We start from the raw sequence: 21,247 nt of genomic DNA on the forward strand, positions 1-21,247 counted from the left end.
TCCCAGCTGGGCCATGGACCGGCTGTGTGTGGCCTTGGTCAGATCACTGCTCCTCTCTTTCTCCTCCTGTCCTTTGTCTATATTGTCTGTTTATGCTGTCAATTCTTTAGGGTAGGGACTCTGTGTTTGCATCTTGTAATAAGAAAAGAAAGACCGTGTGGATGTGGGATATTCATGCGCAGGGCAACAGTAAGGAGAAACCAAGATACGCTCACTTAATGCTAACAGATAACCTCTGCTCCTGGAACTGAACCATGGGCAAAAATCCCCCCTAACCCATTTGATTAATATTTTTACCCTGTATGCTCAAGGAAGGATCAGCAAAATTAAGCTTTTAAGACAACAAATCTGTGGTTGCAAGCCATTCCCCCCTCTCTTTTCCCCATGATAAACAACCTGCCTCAATTATTAACAATGAATTGTCTCTGTAGTAGAGACCCTTTTGGCCTTTGTCTTCCTCTCCACATTCACCTTTAATAACAACAACTTGCTTAGAGCCCTCACCTTTGAAGTCAGTGACCTCTAGGGCTACATAGTGCAGCCAGTAAGTCTGGGGAGCAACACAGCTAAACCCACACCAGACAGAATATCTGCTGCGTTGCAGTGTGTAACCACTCTGCTTCCCACCCCACTTGCTTATGCCAGCTTTTACAAACCCATCCACCTGCTACTACACATCCAATCAGTTAAAACAAATGCAGCAGGGGAGGAGGTTGGCCAGAAAGCACAGGAGTGGAGGGAAGTCCTATGTTCTTAAAATGTTATTGAAAGACAAAACTTTTTAAAGAATAAAATGCAATTATATTTGTAAAGTAAAAAATGTGCTTTTGTTTATAATCAGAAGAGAGAGCCTCTTTCTGAAGAAACAGGGACAGATTCTGAGCTCTGTGATGCTGATGTAAACTCCATTGAAATTCATAGATTCATAGATTCTAGGACTGGAAGGAACCTCGAGAGGTCATCGAGTCCAGTCCCCTGCCTGCATGGCAGGACCAAATCAATGCTGTTTGAGTGGATTTATACTAAGATCAGAATTTTCCCCACAATGTTTAAATCTGGGGGATCTTTAACCTACAAATCATAAAGAGGAGATTTCTAACATTTCCAAAATACACTCCATGGAAACCTTTTCCAGTTCTGTTATATTCTTGGAAGAAGTTCAACTGAACTGTGTCTGTACACAAAAGCAGTAAAACAGACCTCACTCCTGTAAACAGCTATCATCCCTTTTTCTAGGGAAGAAAGCTGTTTATGGGCCACTGTTGGAGCTACATTTACTTGACCGACAGCCTGAATGTACAAACATTAGGCTGCCAAATAGACAAAATTTCAGATGCCAGTAATGAGGAAAGAGCATGCATATTATAGACGTAGTGCACGTGTTCAAAAGCATCAGTCTATCATGCTTGGGGATTAAATCTGTGTTAAGGGGTTCTGATCTATTTTAAAAGTTAAATGAATTTGTTTCAAATGTGTTGCTAATGAAAAAAGAAAGGGAAGAAAGTAACAAAATTACAGCTCTAAATCTGGTTTATTTGATTAATTAAAAAAAAAAATCCAGAGAGTGACCCTGGGTCTAGCTCCATTTTACTCACTTTACGCAAGTGGCCTACTCTTTGCTGGATTTCAACAACCCTACAGTAACAAACCAAAGCATGGTGCTGCACATTCACAGGGGCATGTGTACTGGTATACATTGAACGTTTCCTCTTGCGGGACCCTCCTGCTCTGATCACCAGGCAAAATTCTCATCCGTACTTGGACTTTACTGAGGCTCCAGTTAGGCAATGTACTTGTCTAACTTTTAGTATCTGACTAGTCTGAGTTGAGAGTTCATTCCACATCTGCCCCACTTATTCTCTTCTGCCCTGCTCCCCTCCCCTCCCTTCCCTTTTAGCTGAAATCTTCATAAGTAACCCATCCAATCCCCACAACCCCGTGGAACTAACATGACATTTGCTGCTATCACATTGTTCACGCTGCTTGTAAGTTCTACCTTTCCCCCCTGCCTGTGTCTGTCTTGTCTATTTATGTTACAAGCTCTTTGGGGGCAGGGACTGTCTACTGTGGTTGTACATAACACAAGAACTGGGGGTCACCAACTGAAATTAAAAGGCAGCAGGTTTAAAACAAACAAAAGGAAGTGTTTGTTCACACAACACACAGTCAACCTTGCCAAAGGCTGTTGTGAAGGCCAAGACTATAACAGGGTTTAAAAAAGAAATAGATACGTTCATGTAGGATAGGATCATCAATGGCTATTAGTCAGAATGGACAGGGAGGGTGTCCCTAGCCTCTGTTTGCCAGAAGCTGGGAATGGGCAACAGGGGATGGATCACTTGATGATTACCTGCTCTGTTCATTCCCTCTGGGGCACCTGCCATTGGCCACTGTCAGTAGACAGGATACTGGGCTAGATGGACCTTTGGTCTGACCCAGTATGGCCGTTCTTATGTACAGTGCCTAGCTCAATGGAGCCTCATTCTTGGCTAGCCCTGAGGCACTGCCGTAATAAATTTGATTAACAATAATTGCAGAGAGTAGAGCTGAATTGGAGGTCTGGCTATGTATCAGATAAAGAGCTGATGGTAAAAGTGTGAATAAAAGCATTGAGATGTCCATTCCAGTTACTTTCATGGCTGCCTCCCATAATCTGCACATCTGTCCTCATCTCTCTAGTATCTGGCATGGCACATTTTTGGCCTGGTAGTCTCAACAGTGTCCCTTTGAAATGTTTTCTAAGAACATTCTGTTTACAAGCTAGCTAGTGTGTTACATACATTAACATATTGTGCACCTCTCTGCTATATCAACAATAGTGATTCACTGTATTTATTATTAGACAAATGATCTATAGAATTCCAGTATGTTTCTTGCTCCACTTCAATACACAAACACTGATCATCCTTTCCTTGGTTTGGCTGTTTCAAAATGTACATCACGTATACTGGACTATGCATTGCATGTATTATCTCTCTACCTGCACTTTAGCCTTAGCATACTGCACTTGGACACCGTACTCAGTCTCCGAAGTGAGAGTGATTTTATTTCATATAACATATGTGCTGGCAATTTCAAGGAACAACATGGAGAGCTGAGGATACAGCTTCCCGATTATATTGGTCAAAACTAGGTTCTGAATGCTAGTTGGGTGAAATTCACCACCGTAGTTTAGATTAATCTCCCCTCTTTTAAATGCATTTTAAGGTGCACAGGCTGTTAACCAGGCCCTCTTCAATGGAGTGAATTTCACCTTCTAAGTATATTTTTGTGTGATTTTTCTTTGAGCCTTTTTAGTGTTCCTTACAAAAGGGAAAGGGGGAAAAAAGTGATAGGATGGTTTGGGGCCTCACCAATGAGATCTGGAGCCTATCACCCCTAGCTTGCAGATTTGAATCTGCCCCCAGACAGCAGTGACTAACCGTTTGTACCATTTGATAGCTGTTTGGTGACCTACGTGAAATGGAGATGATGGTTTCAGTCCACTTCCTAGCGGCAAGTGTCTGTACCACAAAGCCACCATCACCAGTGGCACTAATTGGTTAGACCCTCTGTCGGTAGATTCATCCTGGAGGCAGAGGAATAAACATATTCTGGAGATTAAAGTACCTTCTCACCCCATTGTTGATCCCTATTCCTATCTTGGTGGAGTGGGGCAAGTGTGCATTTCCACTGCCCATGTGCCCCATGTCTCTTGCTAGAGGACTTCTCTCTGTAGGGCTATCAGCCCTGTACCTGTCACTAAATCCACTGTATAATTAAAAAAAAAAAGTGTGTGTGTGTGTGTCAGGGGAATCTCCCATGGAAATGAACAAGTATTGAAGAAATTAAAAACGACATGTTCTTTTTAGCTGTTAAAACCAATTGTTCAAATGTAACGTTAGATCTGGTTTATTTTAAATGTAATTTAAGTGCTGGGTAGAGCATAACAGCCCTACCTAGCATGGAACTCTGGAATCTGGAACTTTATAAATTTTAGATTTTTGGATCTATTTGAGCTGACAGAACCCTTGCGTATGTACTTATTGTGGCACAAGTTCAGCATGTATGTGCAGTCAGTATTTGTGGGGAAAATCCATGTGACATTTCTTTACCGAGCAGTGACTGCACGTGGGCTGTCGGTGCTTTGCAATGTTAAATATCGTATCCAGTTTAAATGTTTTAGATTTTAGCTGAGCCACGTTGCTCGCTGATCACTGAGCAAATGCCCGGTCTGGATTGGGCAAATCAAAGGCCAAATCCCACTTGCCTTATTCATGTATGCCCTCCTGTGGCCCCATCTTTCTGCTAAAGACCTGTAGATAGATTTACTCCCAGGCTCAAACTCTGTGGGCTCCCCACACCATGTATGTGAGAGGGATGCATGTGTTCACTGAGAGAGGAATGTGCCACTAGCTGAGCAAATGGATGACCAGATTGTCCCCTTCCATAAAGACATCTGTGGAAAGGAACCTGGACTTTGTTCCAAACTGTCTCATAGACTCATAGACTTTAAGGTCAGAAAGGACTATTATGATCATCTAGTCTGACCTCCTGCACAACGCAGGCCACAGAATCTCACCCACCCACTCCTGTAACAAACCCCTAACCTATGTCTGAGTTATTGAAGTCCTCAAATTGTCGTTTAAAGACCTCAAGGTGCAGCGAATCCTCCAGCAAGTGACCCAGGCCCCATGCTGCAGAGGAAGGCAAAAAACCTCTAGGGCCTCTGCCAATCTGCCCTGGAGGAAAATTCCTTCCTGACTCCAAATATGGCGATCACTTAAACCCTGAGCATGTGGGCAAGACTCACCAGCCAGCACCCAGGAAAGAATTATCTGTAGTAACTCAGATCCCACCCCATCTAACATCCCATCACAGACCATTGGGCATATTTACCTGCTAATAATCAAAGATCAATTAATTGCCAAAATTAGGCTATCCCATCATACCATCCCCTCCATAAAATTATCAAGCTTAGTTTTCAAGCCAGATATGTCTTTTGCCCCCACTGCTCCCCTTGGGAGGCTGTTCCAGAACTTCACTCCTCTAATGGTTAGAAACCTTTGTCTAATTTCAAATCTAAACTTCCTAATGTCCAGTTTATATCCATTTGTTCTTGTGTCCACATTGGTATTAAGCTTAAATAATTCCTCTCCCTCCCTGATATTTATCCCTCTGATATATTTATAAAGAGCAATCATATCTCCCCTCAGCCTTCTTTTGGTTAGGCTAAACAAGCCAAGCTCTTTGAGTCTCCTTTCATAAGGCAGGTTTTCCATTCCTCGGATCATCCTAGTAGCCCTTCTCTGTACCTGTTCCAGTTCCCTTTTCTGTCCCATCAGAGGATTGGTGCTTGGCCTTCTAAACCTTCATATATCGCGAGACCTACTGGGAAATGCCATGGGTCTTGGGCTGTCTGCACAGAGACACAGGGTCTCCACACCACTCCTCGGAACACTTAGCACCACAACTTCAGGACTCCTGTCCCATATAGTCCCTGCTGTTGGCTACCCTCAGTCCTCTGACTATGGCTCACTGTGTGCAGAATGGATCACCATTGTGGATGGGAACCCTTTGGACTTTTGGGTGAACAATGCCCAGGAGGGACAGCAGCGTCTTCCCAGCTTATCCCCTCCCAGGAAGTCTGAACTCCCAGGTGAGAGCACACTGTGTGGGGCTGCTGATATCTTCCTTTTGCTTCCCTCTAACTGTTTGAGCAGAGAAGCAGAAGCTGAAGGGACTATTTGGGCCTAGCAAATTTCTTGGTGCCAAGGTAACAGGAAGGTTATGATGGAAATGCAGTTCTGGCAGATGCTTAACTGCACCATTTTCCTGCCAAAAACTGTGGCAAAGGCACCCTTCTGTTACTCCTGAAGTTTTGTGACTAGAGACAGCCTATGAAACAAGTGTTTGCTGTGCCTGTTTCCCTTCCCCAAAATAGCAGCTTCTTTTCGAACATTATCACACCACATGGTGCAGGCGGACTAAGGGTTCTGGGGAGGGCAAATGAAATGGTTCTTTGGGATACACCCCAAAGGTAATTAATTCATTTTCCTTAACAGGCCATATCTTTAGCTAGTTGTAAATAAGCATAGCTCCATTAGCACCAGTGATCTAGCCCAAAATGTGTGTGTAGGTGGCAAGAGCAGTTTCCTACTGCAGATGCGGAGCCCACCTGTATTTTCCTTTCAACGCTAGCTGTCGTTTTACATCCGTTTACATTTTCAAGGCCATCTCTGCAAAAGAAAAGGGATAGACTCTTCCTTTCTAAAAACGAAGTGAAAGCTGAAATTTACATTTCTTGGCTGCCCAAATCAGGAAGGGTTCATGGGTAAGGGGGTTTGAGGGGCCTAAAGGCTGGTTCCACATACGGCTAACTCTTTTCCCCAGAGCGCAGCGTACTAATGACCATCTGTATTGTTGCATTTCTGAATCGGATTTTAATTATTAATACCACATAGCGAAATTTGGGGGATCTACAGTAACTGCCCATCAGGGGACAATAGTGCAAACACTCGCCTCGCAATGGTAATTGTAAGATAAGATGTATTTCTAGCAGACTTGCATTATTGAGCTCTTTCTAGAAATTTGATTGCATTTAATTAAAAATTATTGGTTTAAATCTATTCCATATGGTTTTTCTTTTACGTATTAAAATTAAAAAGTGAATCTTCTCATCTGTCAGTTTCAATGCCCCCCACCCAATCACAAACATTCAGAACGTGGTGGTTTCTGGATCATTATAATTCTATATCCTCTTCAAATTCTGTTAATTGAAACTTTAATGAAGATTTGCACTGGTTCATTCATCAAATACGTAGCCCTTCACCAATATACTGACAGATGCTAGCTACCAACACCATGTAGGTGAATATAGTGAGGACAGGAAGTGCCACATGTGTTACATATGTGCTATGTCAAAGAAGTCAGGGTCTAAGATGAGTGAAATAAGCATCATAATAAAAGTAGGCCAGGAATTTTAAATTAATAGCATCATGAGGTTTTCTGTGTCAGGGTTACTTCTCATATGATTCCATATTCTAAGGTTTAGGTCCCTTGAAGTCCATTTTAAGAAGCAACATTTTAACAATAAATATACTAACTATATATATATATATATATATATATATATATACATACACACACACAATATGTATAAATTACCCTGTTTTGAGATTAGACTATTCTGTTCTAATCCAGGGCATTATGTAACTGAACTATATTGTTTATCCATTTTGATAATCCATTTTGGGCATGGTCTTTTTCCATTTTGTACAGCTCTGAATACATGAATGAGGCTCAATAAAAACTCGTTAGCAACATGCACATCTCCGCTTCCCAAACAGACTTTTACTGAGAAAGGGGCTATTTAGGAATGCCCAATTTTCATTTCTCCGCTAGCAGCAGAAACAGCATACACAAAAAACAACATGAAATATCATGTTCAAGCCTTGACCGTGAGACTTCCTTGAACCAGTTCTGATTGGCTTTTCGCCTGGCAACAAATATGTCTAAGTCATAGCAATTTACGTAGTTCAATATTTTTACCTTAAAGAATAACCCAAAATGGGTGGTATGTCTCTGATACAAACAAATGGCCCAGTTTTCTCAATGGAAATGGAGTTGGTGAAAGGAAAATGACTAGCGGATCATTAGTGAGATCTGACTAACGTGAACTTCCCCATGCAGTTAATATTTTGATTTCCTGCCCCATGCAAAATGTGTGGGAGGAGGAGATTTGAAAATACACACTTAATGAAAAAGTGAAACATGAGTGTGAAACAGCTCGGGGGGGAAAGAATAAAAGGTACATTTAAAATGCGGTTGGAAGACTTCCATTTCATTCACCCCAGATTTTTCATTCAGTTGCTTTTCCTTTGTTTTCTCTGTTACCTGTTCTAACTGGAGCCAGTGGGTTAAATTCTCTTCTCCTTTACGCTAGTCTCACCCCATTGGCTTCAAGCTCTAATATGATTATAAAATGATAATAGGGAAGTTATGGTGGAATATCAAGGAGAAGACAGATGGTCCCAAATAGAGTTGCACCAGAACAAATAGTTAAAGCGAAGCTGAAAAATCACAAAATGCAACACATGCAGTTTCAGACAAACCATTTATGTAATTCATTCAGAAGTCAGAAGCTGCCAAAACTCCATAATGAAAGATTATAAAGCAATTTAATAAATTAATAGACTGTTCAGATTAGGTCCTGGTTTGCTTGGCATTTTTGGGTCCATATTTAATTGCTGTACTTTGAAGGATAAATTAAGTACACCATGTTGCATATGGAAATTGGCAAGAATGATGAAATGAAAGCAGAGAGTCCAGGACCCAGTAAGATAGTTTGTATCTGTAATAAATTCCATTCAAACAAGAACTCAGAAATATTGCTCATAAAAAAAATAGATCCACCAGAGTAAAATGATTATTTTTAAATGAACTTTGTTTGACTTATGTTCTCTACCCAGAGATGATCATCCAATTCCACTGGGTTTGTTAGGTATGTGTTTACAAAAAGAGTTTCAATACATCTTAATTTAGTCTCTTTTCACTGATAATGTTTTATCTTGTATTCTTCCAAACTCTTTCTTGAAAGCATTGCCTGAACAAGGAGAATAAGCCAAGCAAAACGGAGGATCTGCCTATGACACCTAACAGAGGAAGTCTTGATTGGTCAAGGCTAGCAGGTCTTACATAATAATTTACTACAGTACCTTTCTGTTTCCTGGTCTGTGGTTTGCTGCTTGTTCTCAAAGGCTGTGAAGCTGCTCATATCCACATAGCCGTCATTCTCATTCGCAGCAGATAATGCCCTACTGGGATCTTCAAAAAATTCTGTAAAAGTTCCTGCTCTGGTTGGTCTTCGAGGAGGAATTTGTATATTTTCATAATCAGAGCTCACAGCTGGAATGTTCTCATAGTCAGAAGTATCAGCATTAGGGAACGAAATAGACCTAGGTTTAGTTAAGGGGAGTGGCATGAAAGGAGGTCTGGATCGATCCTCAAAGGACTCCACTCTCGACACACTCCTGCTAAAGGTTTTGGGTATCCCCTTTCTTTTACCATCCTTGTAGAAAAGAACAGTAGAGGGAGACTCAGAAGCTCGCAGCTTCCCAGTATGGGACTTTAGCTGAGGTGAACTACTCAAGCTCCTTCTGTCCAGTTCCACAATCCTAGAAGTCCCGTGATAGCTAGACTCTGAAGAGGACCTTGAAGAGGAAACATTAACATCCACATGGACCTTATTTTCTGTCTTCTTCTTAAATTTTAGGGTGAGAAACCTCTTAAAAGATGATTTCTTTTTCTTAGTGTACTTATCAGGAGATTCGTTCTCTATTAAAAGTGAGGGGGAACTTTTAGTGATTGGCTTTTTGGTGATACAGGCTAGTTCAAAAGGAGGTGGTATGTCAACAACTGAGGATGGGGTGGACACACCACTTGATGAAAGGTGATTCCTCTGTGAAAAGCTACCTGAAGAACCAATTACACAGGGCAAAAAGAGGTTGTCTTCTGTCCTCTTTATTCTATTGTCATCCAATGTAGAGCCATCAGTTTCTCTGTAAACAGAGACTGGCATATCTCTCCCTTCTACCGAGTAAGACCGTGGGTATAAAATAAAGCGTCTTGACGTGGCTGGTAAGGCCCTATTGACTTCTATTGGTTTTCCTTCCAATAGCGGTAAGTTATTGGTTAAATATTCAGTCAGAGAGTCATTATTTGAGGACTGTACATCCGTTTCTGGTCCAGTTTCTTCTGGAACAGTTTCTGGCACATAGCCAGGCACTTTCCCAGAGAGTGACCTTGTTCTAGTGACCATACTTTTTCGATCAATGGATAGCAGGTTGTTTTCAGTGTCTACAATTAGTTCTTCTCTTATGCTGTAATCACATGGAATATCTTCTAATTCAGTCTGCACCACTTCTCTAACATGAGGGGTTGCATTCTCTGAGGGCATCACATAAGGATCATCTAGAGAATCACTGGTTGTTTCTCCTTCCTCAGGTACAACAACCACTTCAGGGACTGCTAAATACTCACTAGACTCATGTTCACTAGCACAGTCTGCTTTATATTTGCTTTGATCACATCTAGCTAATTCTTCTGCTGTATGGTATTTATCCTCAACTGATGCTTGTTCAGGTGGATTTGGGGAGCTTTCTTCAAAGCTACTATGACTGACCTTGTTGCCTTCAAGAACTTGCTCATCTGATTCAGATTCTTCCAAGACACATTCATTGTCACCACAATCTTCAACAAACACATTTGGTTTAGATTCCACTTCCAGCTCTGGCTCACTAACAGTTTGAGGACTAGAGAGCTGGCTATCATTACTCAAAAAAGTCCTTTCCAGTTGCAAATTATCATCTAAGTTTTCTTGGGGTGAGTCAATGACATCTTCATTGCATTCGCTCTCAAACGGAACAATTTGACAACTATCATCTATATTCTCTGCCTTCACCACTTCTTCCTCTTTTTCAGAGTCTTCTCTAGCCTCACATGTTGTCTTTGATGTTTCCTCCTCACTCTTCATCTCAATGGTTTGGTACCCATCATCTATATAGTCTTCCCTTTCCACATTTGTTTCTTTGTCATTATCTGGACATACTTCCTCTTCTTCAGCTGCAGCTTCATTGATAGAACCTCCCAAATCCTCTTCTGCGTCAGGTTCATTTTCTTTCAGTCCTAACCCAATGTCTGTTTCTTCTTCATCAACATCATCAGGAATTATATCAGGATTTGCACAATCATAATTTACTAATTCCGTTTCTGTACTCAGTACAAACTCTGCATTATCATCCAGGTCACCACTGTTTGCTGGACTCACTTCTGTGTCATTGTTTGATAGCTCATCTTCTAAAGTTTGGGGCAGTTCATCATTCTCTTCTGGTATTAGCTCATCATCTACAGGTAAATGTGTTAGAATAATGTCTTCACAGATATTGCCCTTCAAGTCCTCATCTCCATTCAAAATCTTACAGTTTTCCAGGTTATACTCATTATTGTCCTTTACCAGATCGAGGTTATTAAATGTTTCCTCAGCCTCACCTTTGAAGTAGTTTTGGGGGTCATCTACACAGTCCACTTCTTCATCCATATTCTTAGAAGCAACATCTTCTACTTCAAGGGCTCCTGAAGACACTTGACTAAGTGCTTCAGACCTGTCACAGCCTCTCATTTCCGTTGCTCCATCTGAGTCTGGGTCCACAGGTTCCACAGCATCTGAAGAGTCATTGTCCTCGGCTTCAGTTATTTCTGGATTACAGATCTCCTCGTCATTAGCTATGCTATGATCCTCTTCCTCCCCTGATGCTTCTGGAGTTTCTAAGACCTCATTCTCTGCAGATGACTCTAAACACTCGTCATGCGCATGTTCAAAGTCATCAGTCAGCTGAGCTTCAGGAACTACGATATATTCATCACCAGCCTCAGATTCCGAGCACTCAATGTTGCATTGATTTCCTTCATACAGCTCTCCATCGGGACATATCAGTTTTCCATTTGTGAATTTATTTAAGTTATTGTTGGTATGAACACTGGACCTCCCCTCAGTGTCAGCTGAGAGTTTTGGCTTGGGAGCAATGGGTGGTTTTGGACCCCTAGACATAGAGTTTGGATTATGAAGAATATCAGGCCTTGACAATGAAGGCGGAAATTTGGAGACAGCCACGGAAGAAAGATGACTGATAATCTTTGGTTTTGGTGCTAGTGGTGGTTTTGTGAAGTCTGGAAAAGAAACAAAGAAAAGCCATATTAGCAGTTTACCATCCTGGTTTCAACAAATATCTATTCACTGGTTTAATAGAAACATAGGGGCAGTGAAGCCACCAGAGAATCCACCCCAATTAACTTCATTTGTTTATAGTAATTTTGACTAGAATTGTAGTGCAGCTGGTCCATAGAGGAAAATGGTGGCAGGAAGCACTGACTACAACTCCCATGAAGCACTGCGGCCACTCAGGAGGACACAGTTTAATATCAGACTGAGCCAAACAGAAACCTATCAATACAGGAATGTCAAAATTTTTCATTTCAATCAGAAATGTAGAAACAATGTTTCAATATTTCCAAAATGAAATGTTGGGGTTTTGACCAAATGTTTTCAGTTTTTTGATGTTCAGATTTTCAATTAAAAATCAAAAGTTTCAGTGGAAAGAAGACACTTACAAATCTTTATTGGAACACCCAGTTCCATCATAAAACAGTCTTTCAACAGAAAAATTTTGACCAGTTCTAGTTTTAATCCATAAAAATGCAGTGCAAGCAATTTGTAGCAATGCTTTTATCTGTATTGTAGACTGCAAAACAAATCCACACTCAGTTTGTTCTGCCAGCAATTTAAATGTTAATTCAGACTTGTAAAACTGACATGAATGTTTACCAGCCCAAAGCACAAAATCTATTCTCCCACCTTTACTATGGTGACTGATAATGAAAAACTGAATGATATGTTACTTGCTGGTCAACTAATGTATTCACCCAAGGTGAAAGAATTTCTGAAGGGTTGGTTAAGTCTTTACATTAATTATGTAGCTGAGCTACAACACACTGAATGAAATCCTTGTACCCTAAAATGAGGAGAGGTAATTGGTGTCAACTTCAGTTCAGTTTTCAACATGTATAACTTCTTCAGTTGCTTCACTGTTCAGAAGACACAACAACAATGTAAATGACAAGCCCCCTTGGTAAGCAATTCTCTTTTATTTAAAGTACATTTTGGTGCTCATAAAAGTTGAACATGGATGGCCCTGGAAACTGAAGACTATGTTTTAGCTGCAGAAGAGCATAGGACACTGCAAGTTTTTTCCAGCCCACCAATACTGACGCCAGTATGTCAACCTGGGCTTGCTGGCCACCCACCTATAGGGTGAGGTGGTATTTAATTATCCATGTACATTCAGCCCTCAGGTGGTATACTGCCAACAAGAGAGCCATTTAATGGCAATTTGTGGTGAGTTTTGTGATGTAGAGACTCATCCATTACAAACTAGACTGAGACCCTCAGTTCAGGTCACACAGGCCACAGAATAGCCATCAGATGACCTGGGCAAGGCATGAAGCAGTGAGGTTGAGATGAAAGGCTCAATATCTCATCACCATTCATATGAGCTATCCAATCACCTTTCTCAAACAATTTAATTTACTAGTTCCATATCGGGGGGGGGGGGGGAATGTGTTCAGTACTAAGGTCCTATTGGTACTTTAAAAGCCTATTGTTAGGCTGTATTCATCCCAGCATATGCCCATGTATCCCTGGTGACAGAAAGTTTATTCAGAGAGGGGTTGGAGCGGTTCAGGGTATCTGCAACTTCCAGTCTTTTTTTTGGGGGGGGGGCTCTGAATTTGGGTATCAGAGCCCCCAAATGGGTGCCATTGACCATGCCAGGGTTCATGGCCAGTGTGACTAGCAGTTGCACTGATTCCTTTTCCTAGCACCACAGCTTAAAGCTGCCTTCCCTTGTGGAACTGCCCAGCAAGTTAGCAATGAACTGCAGTTTTGTAATACCCTGCACCTCTAGCATTTCATGGACACTTGCAACATTTTGTGACAAAAGAAGTTTTACCAAATGCAATTTTTTGGTGATGATTTTTAGAATGCTAAAAGCATTGTTTTGAAACACCTTAATCAGAGCCAAGAAAACCATCCTGATTAAAATCATCTTTCTATTGGGATTCCCACCAAACCCAAAGATATTCAGAAGCGAAACTGCAGGGCTGCAATATTAAAATTGTCAAATATTATCCTGCAACTTTTTGGATTCACCAAGATTTTTCTATATTAGTGTTAATGGCCTATGTGGGCTACAAAGCGTTAGGTCTCTTTGATACAATTTGTGGCAAGCTATGTGATTTGGGAAGTTTTCTACAGGGTATCACACACACTGCAGTCTTCTGAGGTGAAATGTCAGTTTCTTGCACTCTCTAGGTTTGCGTTTAACTATGCTGGTCATCTAGGTAAGCACCAGAATAAAGTGACTCAAGGATGGGGGATCTAGTCTGTTAATGAACAGCAGATACATCATTCACGCCAGTATGTGGACATGTCAGGAACACAAGCCAGAGATTTACAGATGCCCTGTTCCTCCCTGGAACAGGTTCAGCATGGAGAGCATTAGTGCAAGTTGCTATATAGCCCTGGCAAGATGTCTCATTTCTGTAATGGAGGAGCCACCTCAATGAGGGAGAGGGTAGGAGAGCATCTGTGCCCATTCTCCCCACTGCTCCCCGGTGACTGCCAATCAGGTGGTCAATCTGTGCGAGGTGTGGTGGTGGTCATCATGCCTGTGATGTAGACATATCTGCCCACTGCTACTGGACTTGAGACCCCAACTTGGGCCACTGAATAGCCAACAAATGGTGACAACTTTACCTCACAACCATCCTGGACTGGATTTGACCCAACAGCCTAAAACGGAAAGGCTCCTTATCCCATAGCCTCCATGGTGCCCCATTTTTAATCAAAAGTCATATGAATTATGAACTCAGAATACACTGATAACTCCAATCAACAAAATAATGTTTTGCTCACAAGTACGATCTCCCCAATTTCTGCAACCAAGTTTCTGTTTCTTAAAACACATGCATAAGTAAACATTGTTATTAGATAAAAGGTATATTTGGCTTATTGGATTTTCAGAGACATGACTGGAGTGTTTTTCTGAAATTCCTACCCTTGCTGCAATTGCTTCTAATATGTGGGTTGATGCTGTTGATTTGCATTCTTTGTTTTACTCAGAAACAATCTTCAAGCCACATCTTGAAGCCAGTGGGATTTAAGAACTGAGTTAAAACTGAGCAAAGCATCTCAGAATTTGCCCCAGAGAAATTAGAATTAGAATAAATTTGTTCATTAGGTCATCCATCCCAATCTCACAGAAACCAATGAAAAATTATTACAGTACATTCTCTAATGATTTGTCCTATCTAGTTTCCAGTTTCCCAAGGAGGAAACCCTATTCAAACAAAACTGCTGTTGCTGAGGTCATCAGATACATGTCTCCCGATCAGGAAGATCGAGGAGAAATCCTATCTAGAAGTCACATGTATAGCAGCAGGGTCTAGACTGCCAGTAGTTCTGGCTACTTTAAGATGAACTGGATGGATGTTACAGGAGTGCTCTATAATGATATATAGGTAAATAGTTAATAGATAAGGTGCCAGTAGATGGCACTCAGGAATATGTAGCATAGATCCTGAATCTGTAGAACTAATCAGACTTGTTATACAATGCAAATGGCTTCTGGCAGCTCTTTACATTGGCTTTTAAATGGGGAAATGCAAATGTAAAGGGCAAGGTCTCTGATGGTTGGGTAAAAGGAAGATGAGGAAATCCCAGCATTCTGCATGGGCAACTAGTGAAGGTCATTCAACACACTTATCCTTGCTTCAGCTGAGCCAGTTGCAAAGACACTGACCACTAAAACCAAGCACGATAAGGGAAGAAGAGTACAGTTACTGGATGCTAAGAAGGAAAGAAAAAAAGTCTAATCTCACTTAACTGTCAATGTTGGGCATTTTGATGTACTTTTAACATGCCACAAAATGCAACTAAATGTATAACAATGGTCTGATAACATATATGCTAGCTCTAGAAATATCATACGTAGCAAAAAAACTGAAATACATATATTCAAAGGTAAAATGACAATATGAGCATATCCTTATCAAACATTTACTGTAGTATTTGTAGCTTCCAGTGTCCAATCTCTATGAAGATTCCTTAATACCAAATCAGACGGTTGTTCTGAGGACAAAGGGAGTTGGGCTTCTGTTATTTCCATCTTTGTCTTCAGTATCTGCATCAGAGATGCTCCTCTGCTTAGTAGTCAGAGTATAGCATCCTGCAGGTGCTTACCTCCTCAAGCTCCAGAAATGAATTCAATCAACACATTCTGCAACTGGCAAGTGGTATCTTTAAATGAGTCTAAAAATAAAAATCCACTGATTGGATTATTTCAGCTAAATGATGGTCATTTTATTCACTTTAGGAATCTGCTACACCAGTGATTCCATTAATAAAAGAGAACTTTTTCTTTCCACAAATCAGATGGTCTCTGGAGAATCTCAGCATGTTGAGGGTCCATCAGCAGACAGAGGAAATCATTCTTCACCTTTATCGCTCCCCCATCATTAGCTGGGCTGGAGACTTGGGTGCAGAGTGAGAGATGACAGCTCAAAAAACAAGAGAGAGACAACTTCTCTGCCTCTCAACTGATCCTGAGACCTTTCTTCCAGTCCTCTACCTCCTTAGTTTTCATTTGAGATATCTGCGGCTCAAAGGTAGCAGTCAACTGTGTGGCCAGTTGTTCTGAAGGAGCTAGACATTCCAGGCCAAGCACAAAGCACACATGTTGAAGGAGATATCTTGCCTCAATGAATTTGAAGAGAAATACCAATGTATGGGGGAAATAAGAGAGGCTTAAAGCAGGTGTGCAGTAAGAAGAGAAAGCTATATAATCTCACAGTCTCCAATACAGTTGTTTTCTCCCTCTCCACACCATCTTCTGCTGCTACTAATCAGGTTGTATGACTAATAATGTCTTAAATTTTATAGACCACTGTTCACTCCAAAGCACTTTACAAACTTTTTGGAATGAAATAATTTTACACCGCCAAAGCAACCACTCCATGCATCGTTTCGGCACAGGAAGTAAATAATACTGTACCCAGCTGAAAATGAAGGGACACAGAATGTATCTGAATCTGGCCAGGGAACCAGGATTTTTCTATCTATCCATCTCATGCATGTTTAAGAGATGCATTTCTAGAATTACATACAAAGCTCCCAAATTTTTGCCAGCTCTATGTGTATCATTTTATGTAAAGCATTTAAGGAGTATTTAGTTATTCTCAAATAATTTTCATATACACAAACTTCAATTGTTTAAAAAATGGTGTGGATTTAGTGATTACCAGAACAGCCCTTCAGTGGCATGACTGGTACAGTCTGTAGCCTTGTTCACAGTAGTTTGCTGGTATGAATTAGCGATCAGTGGCCTAATTTTCCCACTGTGCCAGCCTTTGTTCACTTCAGGATGCTTCCTCTCTCTGTTATAACTGCTCACCATGTTGCTCTTGCCCTTCACAGAGTTTGTGAAATAGTTTGTTTACTTCTTTTTTTTATGTACAAATGTTTATTTTTCTTTTCTTTTTAAAAATCATGAAATAAAAGCAAATCTGTCCCAGCACAATGGATCCCTATGAGCCTTTGATGATCAGGGCAATTCCACTTTGGGTATGTTTGTTTCTGCTTCCGTTGGACTCTGAGCCACTTAAGAAGATTCTAACATAACTTATTAAAGGGCAAAAATAACATCACACCATAAGAAATGTGCTTGTTTATAAATAATAAGTATGCATGTTTATTTCAAGTTGTGAATCTTTGTGTTTGGGAGAGAGAGACACCCTGTGCCTAAGGGAAGCTGTTTGGGACCAGATGCTCTTTTAGTCTTCTCCTCCCCTTATTGTTTGAAGCTTCCTAGTTAGCCACTGCGTCTTCCTCTCCTTGACTATCTTCCTCTTGGTGAGCATGAATTCCAACAGGGCTGCATCCCTTTCACAATGCACATTAAATGGCAATCCCTGACCACCAGCTGAGTCATCAGGGAGTGAACGGCAGCTCATTTACCCATCCTGTAACAGCATCCAAATCACACTGCCATCATCTCAAAGGTCCTTTTAATGATACATAGATTTGCTCATGAGTCCCTTTAGATATCTTTTGTGCTGGAGCTTGAAGACAAGAAAAGAGAAGGAAAGAGCTCTTTAGGGTGCAGCTGTTATCACCTGAAACATTGCAAAATGTCTATTTACTAATATTCTCCAAACCTGGTCATTCGTCAAAATGAATATGGTTTCGTATTTACTGAAGGTTTAAGTAAAGCCATCAGGGACTTGGTGGACTTGGTTTGAACATCTAGTTGAATGCTGATATTTCAAGCAAAGCAGGCACGTTTGTAAATATGTTCTAGGCCAATGGTTCTTGAGCTGTGGTCTGCAGTGCTGCTTTGGCTACAAGGGTGAAGCATCCATGAGTCTTCAAGATGCTGTTAGCAACAGTCCAGGTTGTTGGTAGCTAGGATTCAGTTCAGGAGTCTTTTAGAGTTCCAAAAGGCTTTTTGCATACCACAGAAATTCAAGCACCTTTGTGTAGCCTGTTTAGCGGCTCCACCTCTTATGTTGGATATTTCTTTGGCATAAACTTGACAGAACAAGGAGCAATGGTCTCAAGTTGCAGTGTGGGAGGTTTAGGTTGGATATTAGGAAAAACTTTTTCACTAGGAGGGTGGTGAAGCACTGGAATGGGTTACCTAGGGAGGTGGTGGAATCTCCTTCCTTAGAGGTTTTTAAGGTCAGGCTTGACAAAGCCCTGGCTGGAATGATTTAGTTGGGGATTGGTCCTGCTTTGAGCAGGGGGTTGGACTAGATGACCTCCTGAGGTCCCTTCCAACCCTGATATTCTAGGATTCTAAATTCAACCATGAGCAAATATTCAGACAACCCAAAACTGGAGAGACAGCTAGCACAGAGGAAGACAGACCAAACTGCATAGTTCATTGATTCACAAAGTTTAAGGCCAGAAGAGACCATTAGAACATCTAGTCTGACCTCCTGTATATCACAGGCCGCTAAATTTTACCCACTTATTCCTGTATTAAGCCCAATAATGTATGTTTGACTAAAGCATGCTTTCCAGAGAGGCATCCAGTCCTGATGTGAAGACATCAAGCAATGGAGAATCCACCATGTCCCTTTGTGTTCTGTTCCAGTGGTTAATCACTCTCACTATTAAAAATGGGTGCCTGATTTCCAACTTTAATAGCTTCAGCTTCCAGCTATTGGTTCTTGTTATGCCTTTTCCCATTAGATTAAATAGCTCTTTAGTACTGAGTAGTTTCTCCCCAGGAAGATACTTATACACTGTAATCAGGTCACCTCTCAACCTCCTTTTTGGTAGATGTCATTATAAGGCATTTTCTCCAATCCTTGAATCATTTTTGTGGATCTTTTCTGCACTCTCTAATTTTTCAACAGCTTTTTAAAAATGAGGACACCAGAACTGTATTCCAGGATCAGTCTCACCAATGCCATATACAGAGGCAAAATCACCTTCATGATCCTATTCATTACTCCCCTATTTACATACCAAGGATTTCAGTAGCCCTCTTCCACACAGCAGTGAACTTGGGAGCTCATATTGAGTTGCTTGTCCACTATTAAACTTAAATCCTTTTCAGAGTCATTGCTTTCCAAGACACAGTCCCCAATTACGTAGGTACAGCCAGCATTCATCGTTCCTAGATGTATAGCTTTGCACTTGGCTGTATTAAAACTCATTTTGTTTGAATGGGCCTGGCTTACCAAGTGGTTCAGAGCTCTCTGTATGACAGCCCTGTCCTCATCATTACTTACCACTCTGCCAATCTTTGTGTCATCCATACATTTGATCAGCAATGATTTTATATTTTCTGCCGGATGAAAATGTTGAATAGCATCAGGCGCAGTACTGATCCCTGCAGAACCCCACTAGACACATCCCCATTCAATTATGATTTCCCATTGAGGACTACTTTGAGATCTGTCAGTGAGCCAGTTCCTAATCCATTCAATGTGTGCTTTAGTGATATTGTATAGTACTAATTTTTTAATCAGAATGTCAGGTGGTACTGAGTCAAATGCCTTACAAAAGTCTGTTTTATCTACTCAGTTACCTTTATAAACCAAACCTGTAATCTCTTCGAAGAATTAAATCAGGCTTGTGACCTGGGCAGCTTCCACATTAACAAATGCCTTCCCAGAGGGACAGGGAATAAGTAGCACAAATATAAACTGAATGAAGGGGCCAGAATCACCCAAAGCAAACTCATTTTCATCTCATGTAGCCAAACACTGTAATTGCTGTAAGGAATACAGAGGATTCAGGGAAGGAAATGAAGAAACAGTGTGAGGACCAGCCTTCTAGGCAATTCAGAATCTCTGCATGTTCATGTTGCTGAAATATTCTCTCTTATCTCTCAGCACTATTGTTATTATTTATTTATTTGTATGACCATAGTTCGTAGGACCCCAAGCGTGGAGCAGGATCCCATTTGTCCTAGGTGCTGTACAAACACAGACCAAAAAGGCAGTCTGTGCCCCAAAGAGCTTACAAGTTAAATCTAAGACAAGAGACAAGAAACACAGACAGATGGGGGAGTACAAGGAAACAATTATACAATATTCAGTTTGATAGGCGATGGTATGAGTTCACTAGTAGTCTAACTGTAGTCACAGTCTGTGTAGGCGTCGTGGAAAAGGACAGTTTGAAGGAGGATAGTGAGGTAGCTTTGACGATGTTTGCAGGGAGCTTCTCCCAAGTGTGAGGGCCAGCATGGGAAAAAGCACAAAGGTGCTTGTTTGAAAATTTAACAAGTGGGCGATGGAGCCTGGCATCAGCGGCCTATCAGAGGAGGGAGCTGACATCTTAATAGTGAATGAGAGATGATAGGTAGGGTGGGATAGGCAATGGAGGGTCTTGAAAATGAAAACAAATAACTCCTGTTTGATGTGTTGGAGAAGGTGGAGCCAGTAGAAGGATGCAAAGAGAGGGCTGACATGGTCAAAGCATTCTTTGCTGGATTCCCACAGTGGAAATCACTCCCCGAACACAGGGTGAAAGAAGTAATGACATGGAATCTTTCCTATATCTCCTCTTTCTACACTATGATGGAGCAATGGAAAACTGGGCCATGCTTTGAATCTGTCACATCATAACATTCTGGACCTGAATAAAATGTAGAAATACAGATGGGTCCCAAAGCCTAGCTTGGAAAGCTCAGCGTACTCTCCATTAGCATGAAAGGCAGAATGGATGTGTCTTTTCCTACTCTCCAGCTGGCCATAGAACTAATAGGGGTCTCCTAATCACTGGACACATTCTTTCTCTGTTCTGCTCCTTCCCTCTGGAGTTACCAAAACCAGCCAAAATGCTCAACTGCACCACTGTAATTTGCTCCTCATACCTGTATTTACTGGTGGATTGATCAAGCTCCTCAGTTATGCAGCTGTGATCACAACTGAAGAAAAGGTATCTACCAATAATGGATTGTGTTAAGGGGCTAACAACATCCCTGGCTTACCTCCATTTGCCTTCAATGGAGCAAAACCAGGAATGAATTTTGGCCCCATGTGCGTATGGTAAAGTGACACTCTCATTCAGAATGCTTCCATAGAAAGTGTCATCCTGAATATCCTGGGGGGGGGGGGGATGGGGGGGGAGAGGGGGACA

At 41.2% G+C, this 21,247-nt stretch overlaps 1 protein-coding gene across 1 annotated transcript in view; it reads right to left on the reverse strand.

The window, feature by feature from the left end:
• Positions 1-21,247, reverse strand: part of FGD5 (FYVE, RhoGEF and PH domain containing 5) — a 150,500-nt gene that overhangs the window by 123,365 nt on the left and 5,888 nt on the right. Inside the window, exon 2 of the mRNA XM_026650261.2 lies at positions 8,697-11,706. Within this exon, the coding sequence (XP_026506046.1) occupies positions 8,697-11,706 (3,010 nt within the window). The remainder of the gene's footprint in view (positions 1-8,696; positions 11,707-21,247) is intronic.

The sequence above is a fragment of the Terrapene carolina genome, unplaced genomic scaffold (genome assembly GCF_002925995.2).
Source record: "Terrapene carolina triunguis isolate 2854851 unplaced genomic scaffold, T_m_triunguis-2.0 Scaffold89, whole genome shotgun sequence".
In the NCBI taxonomy this organism is placed as follows: Eukaryota; Metazoa; Chordata; order Testudines; family Emydidae; genus Terrapene; species Terrapene triunguis.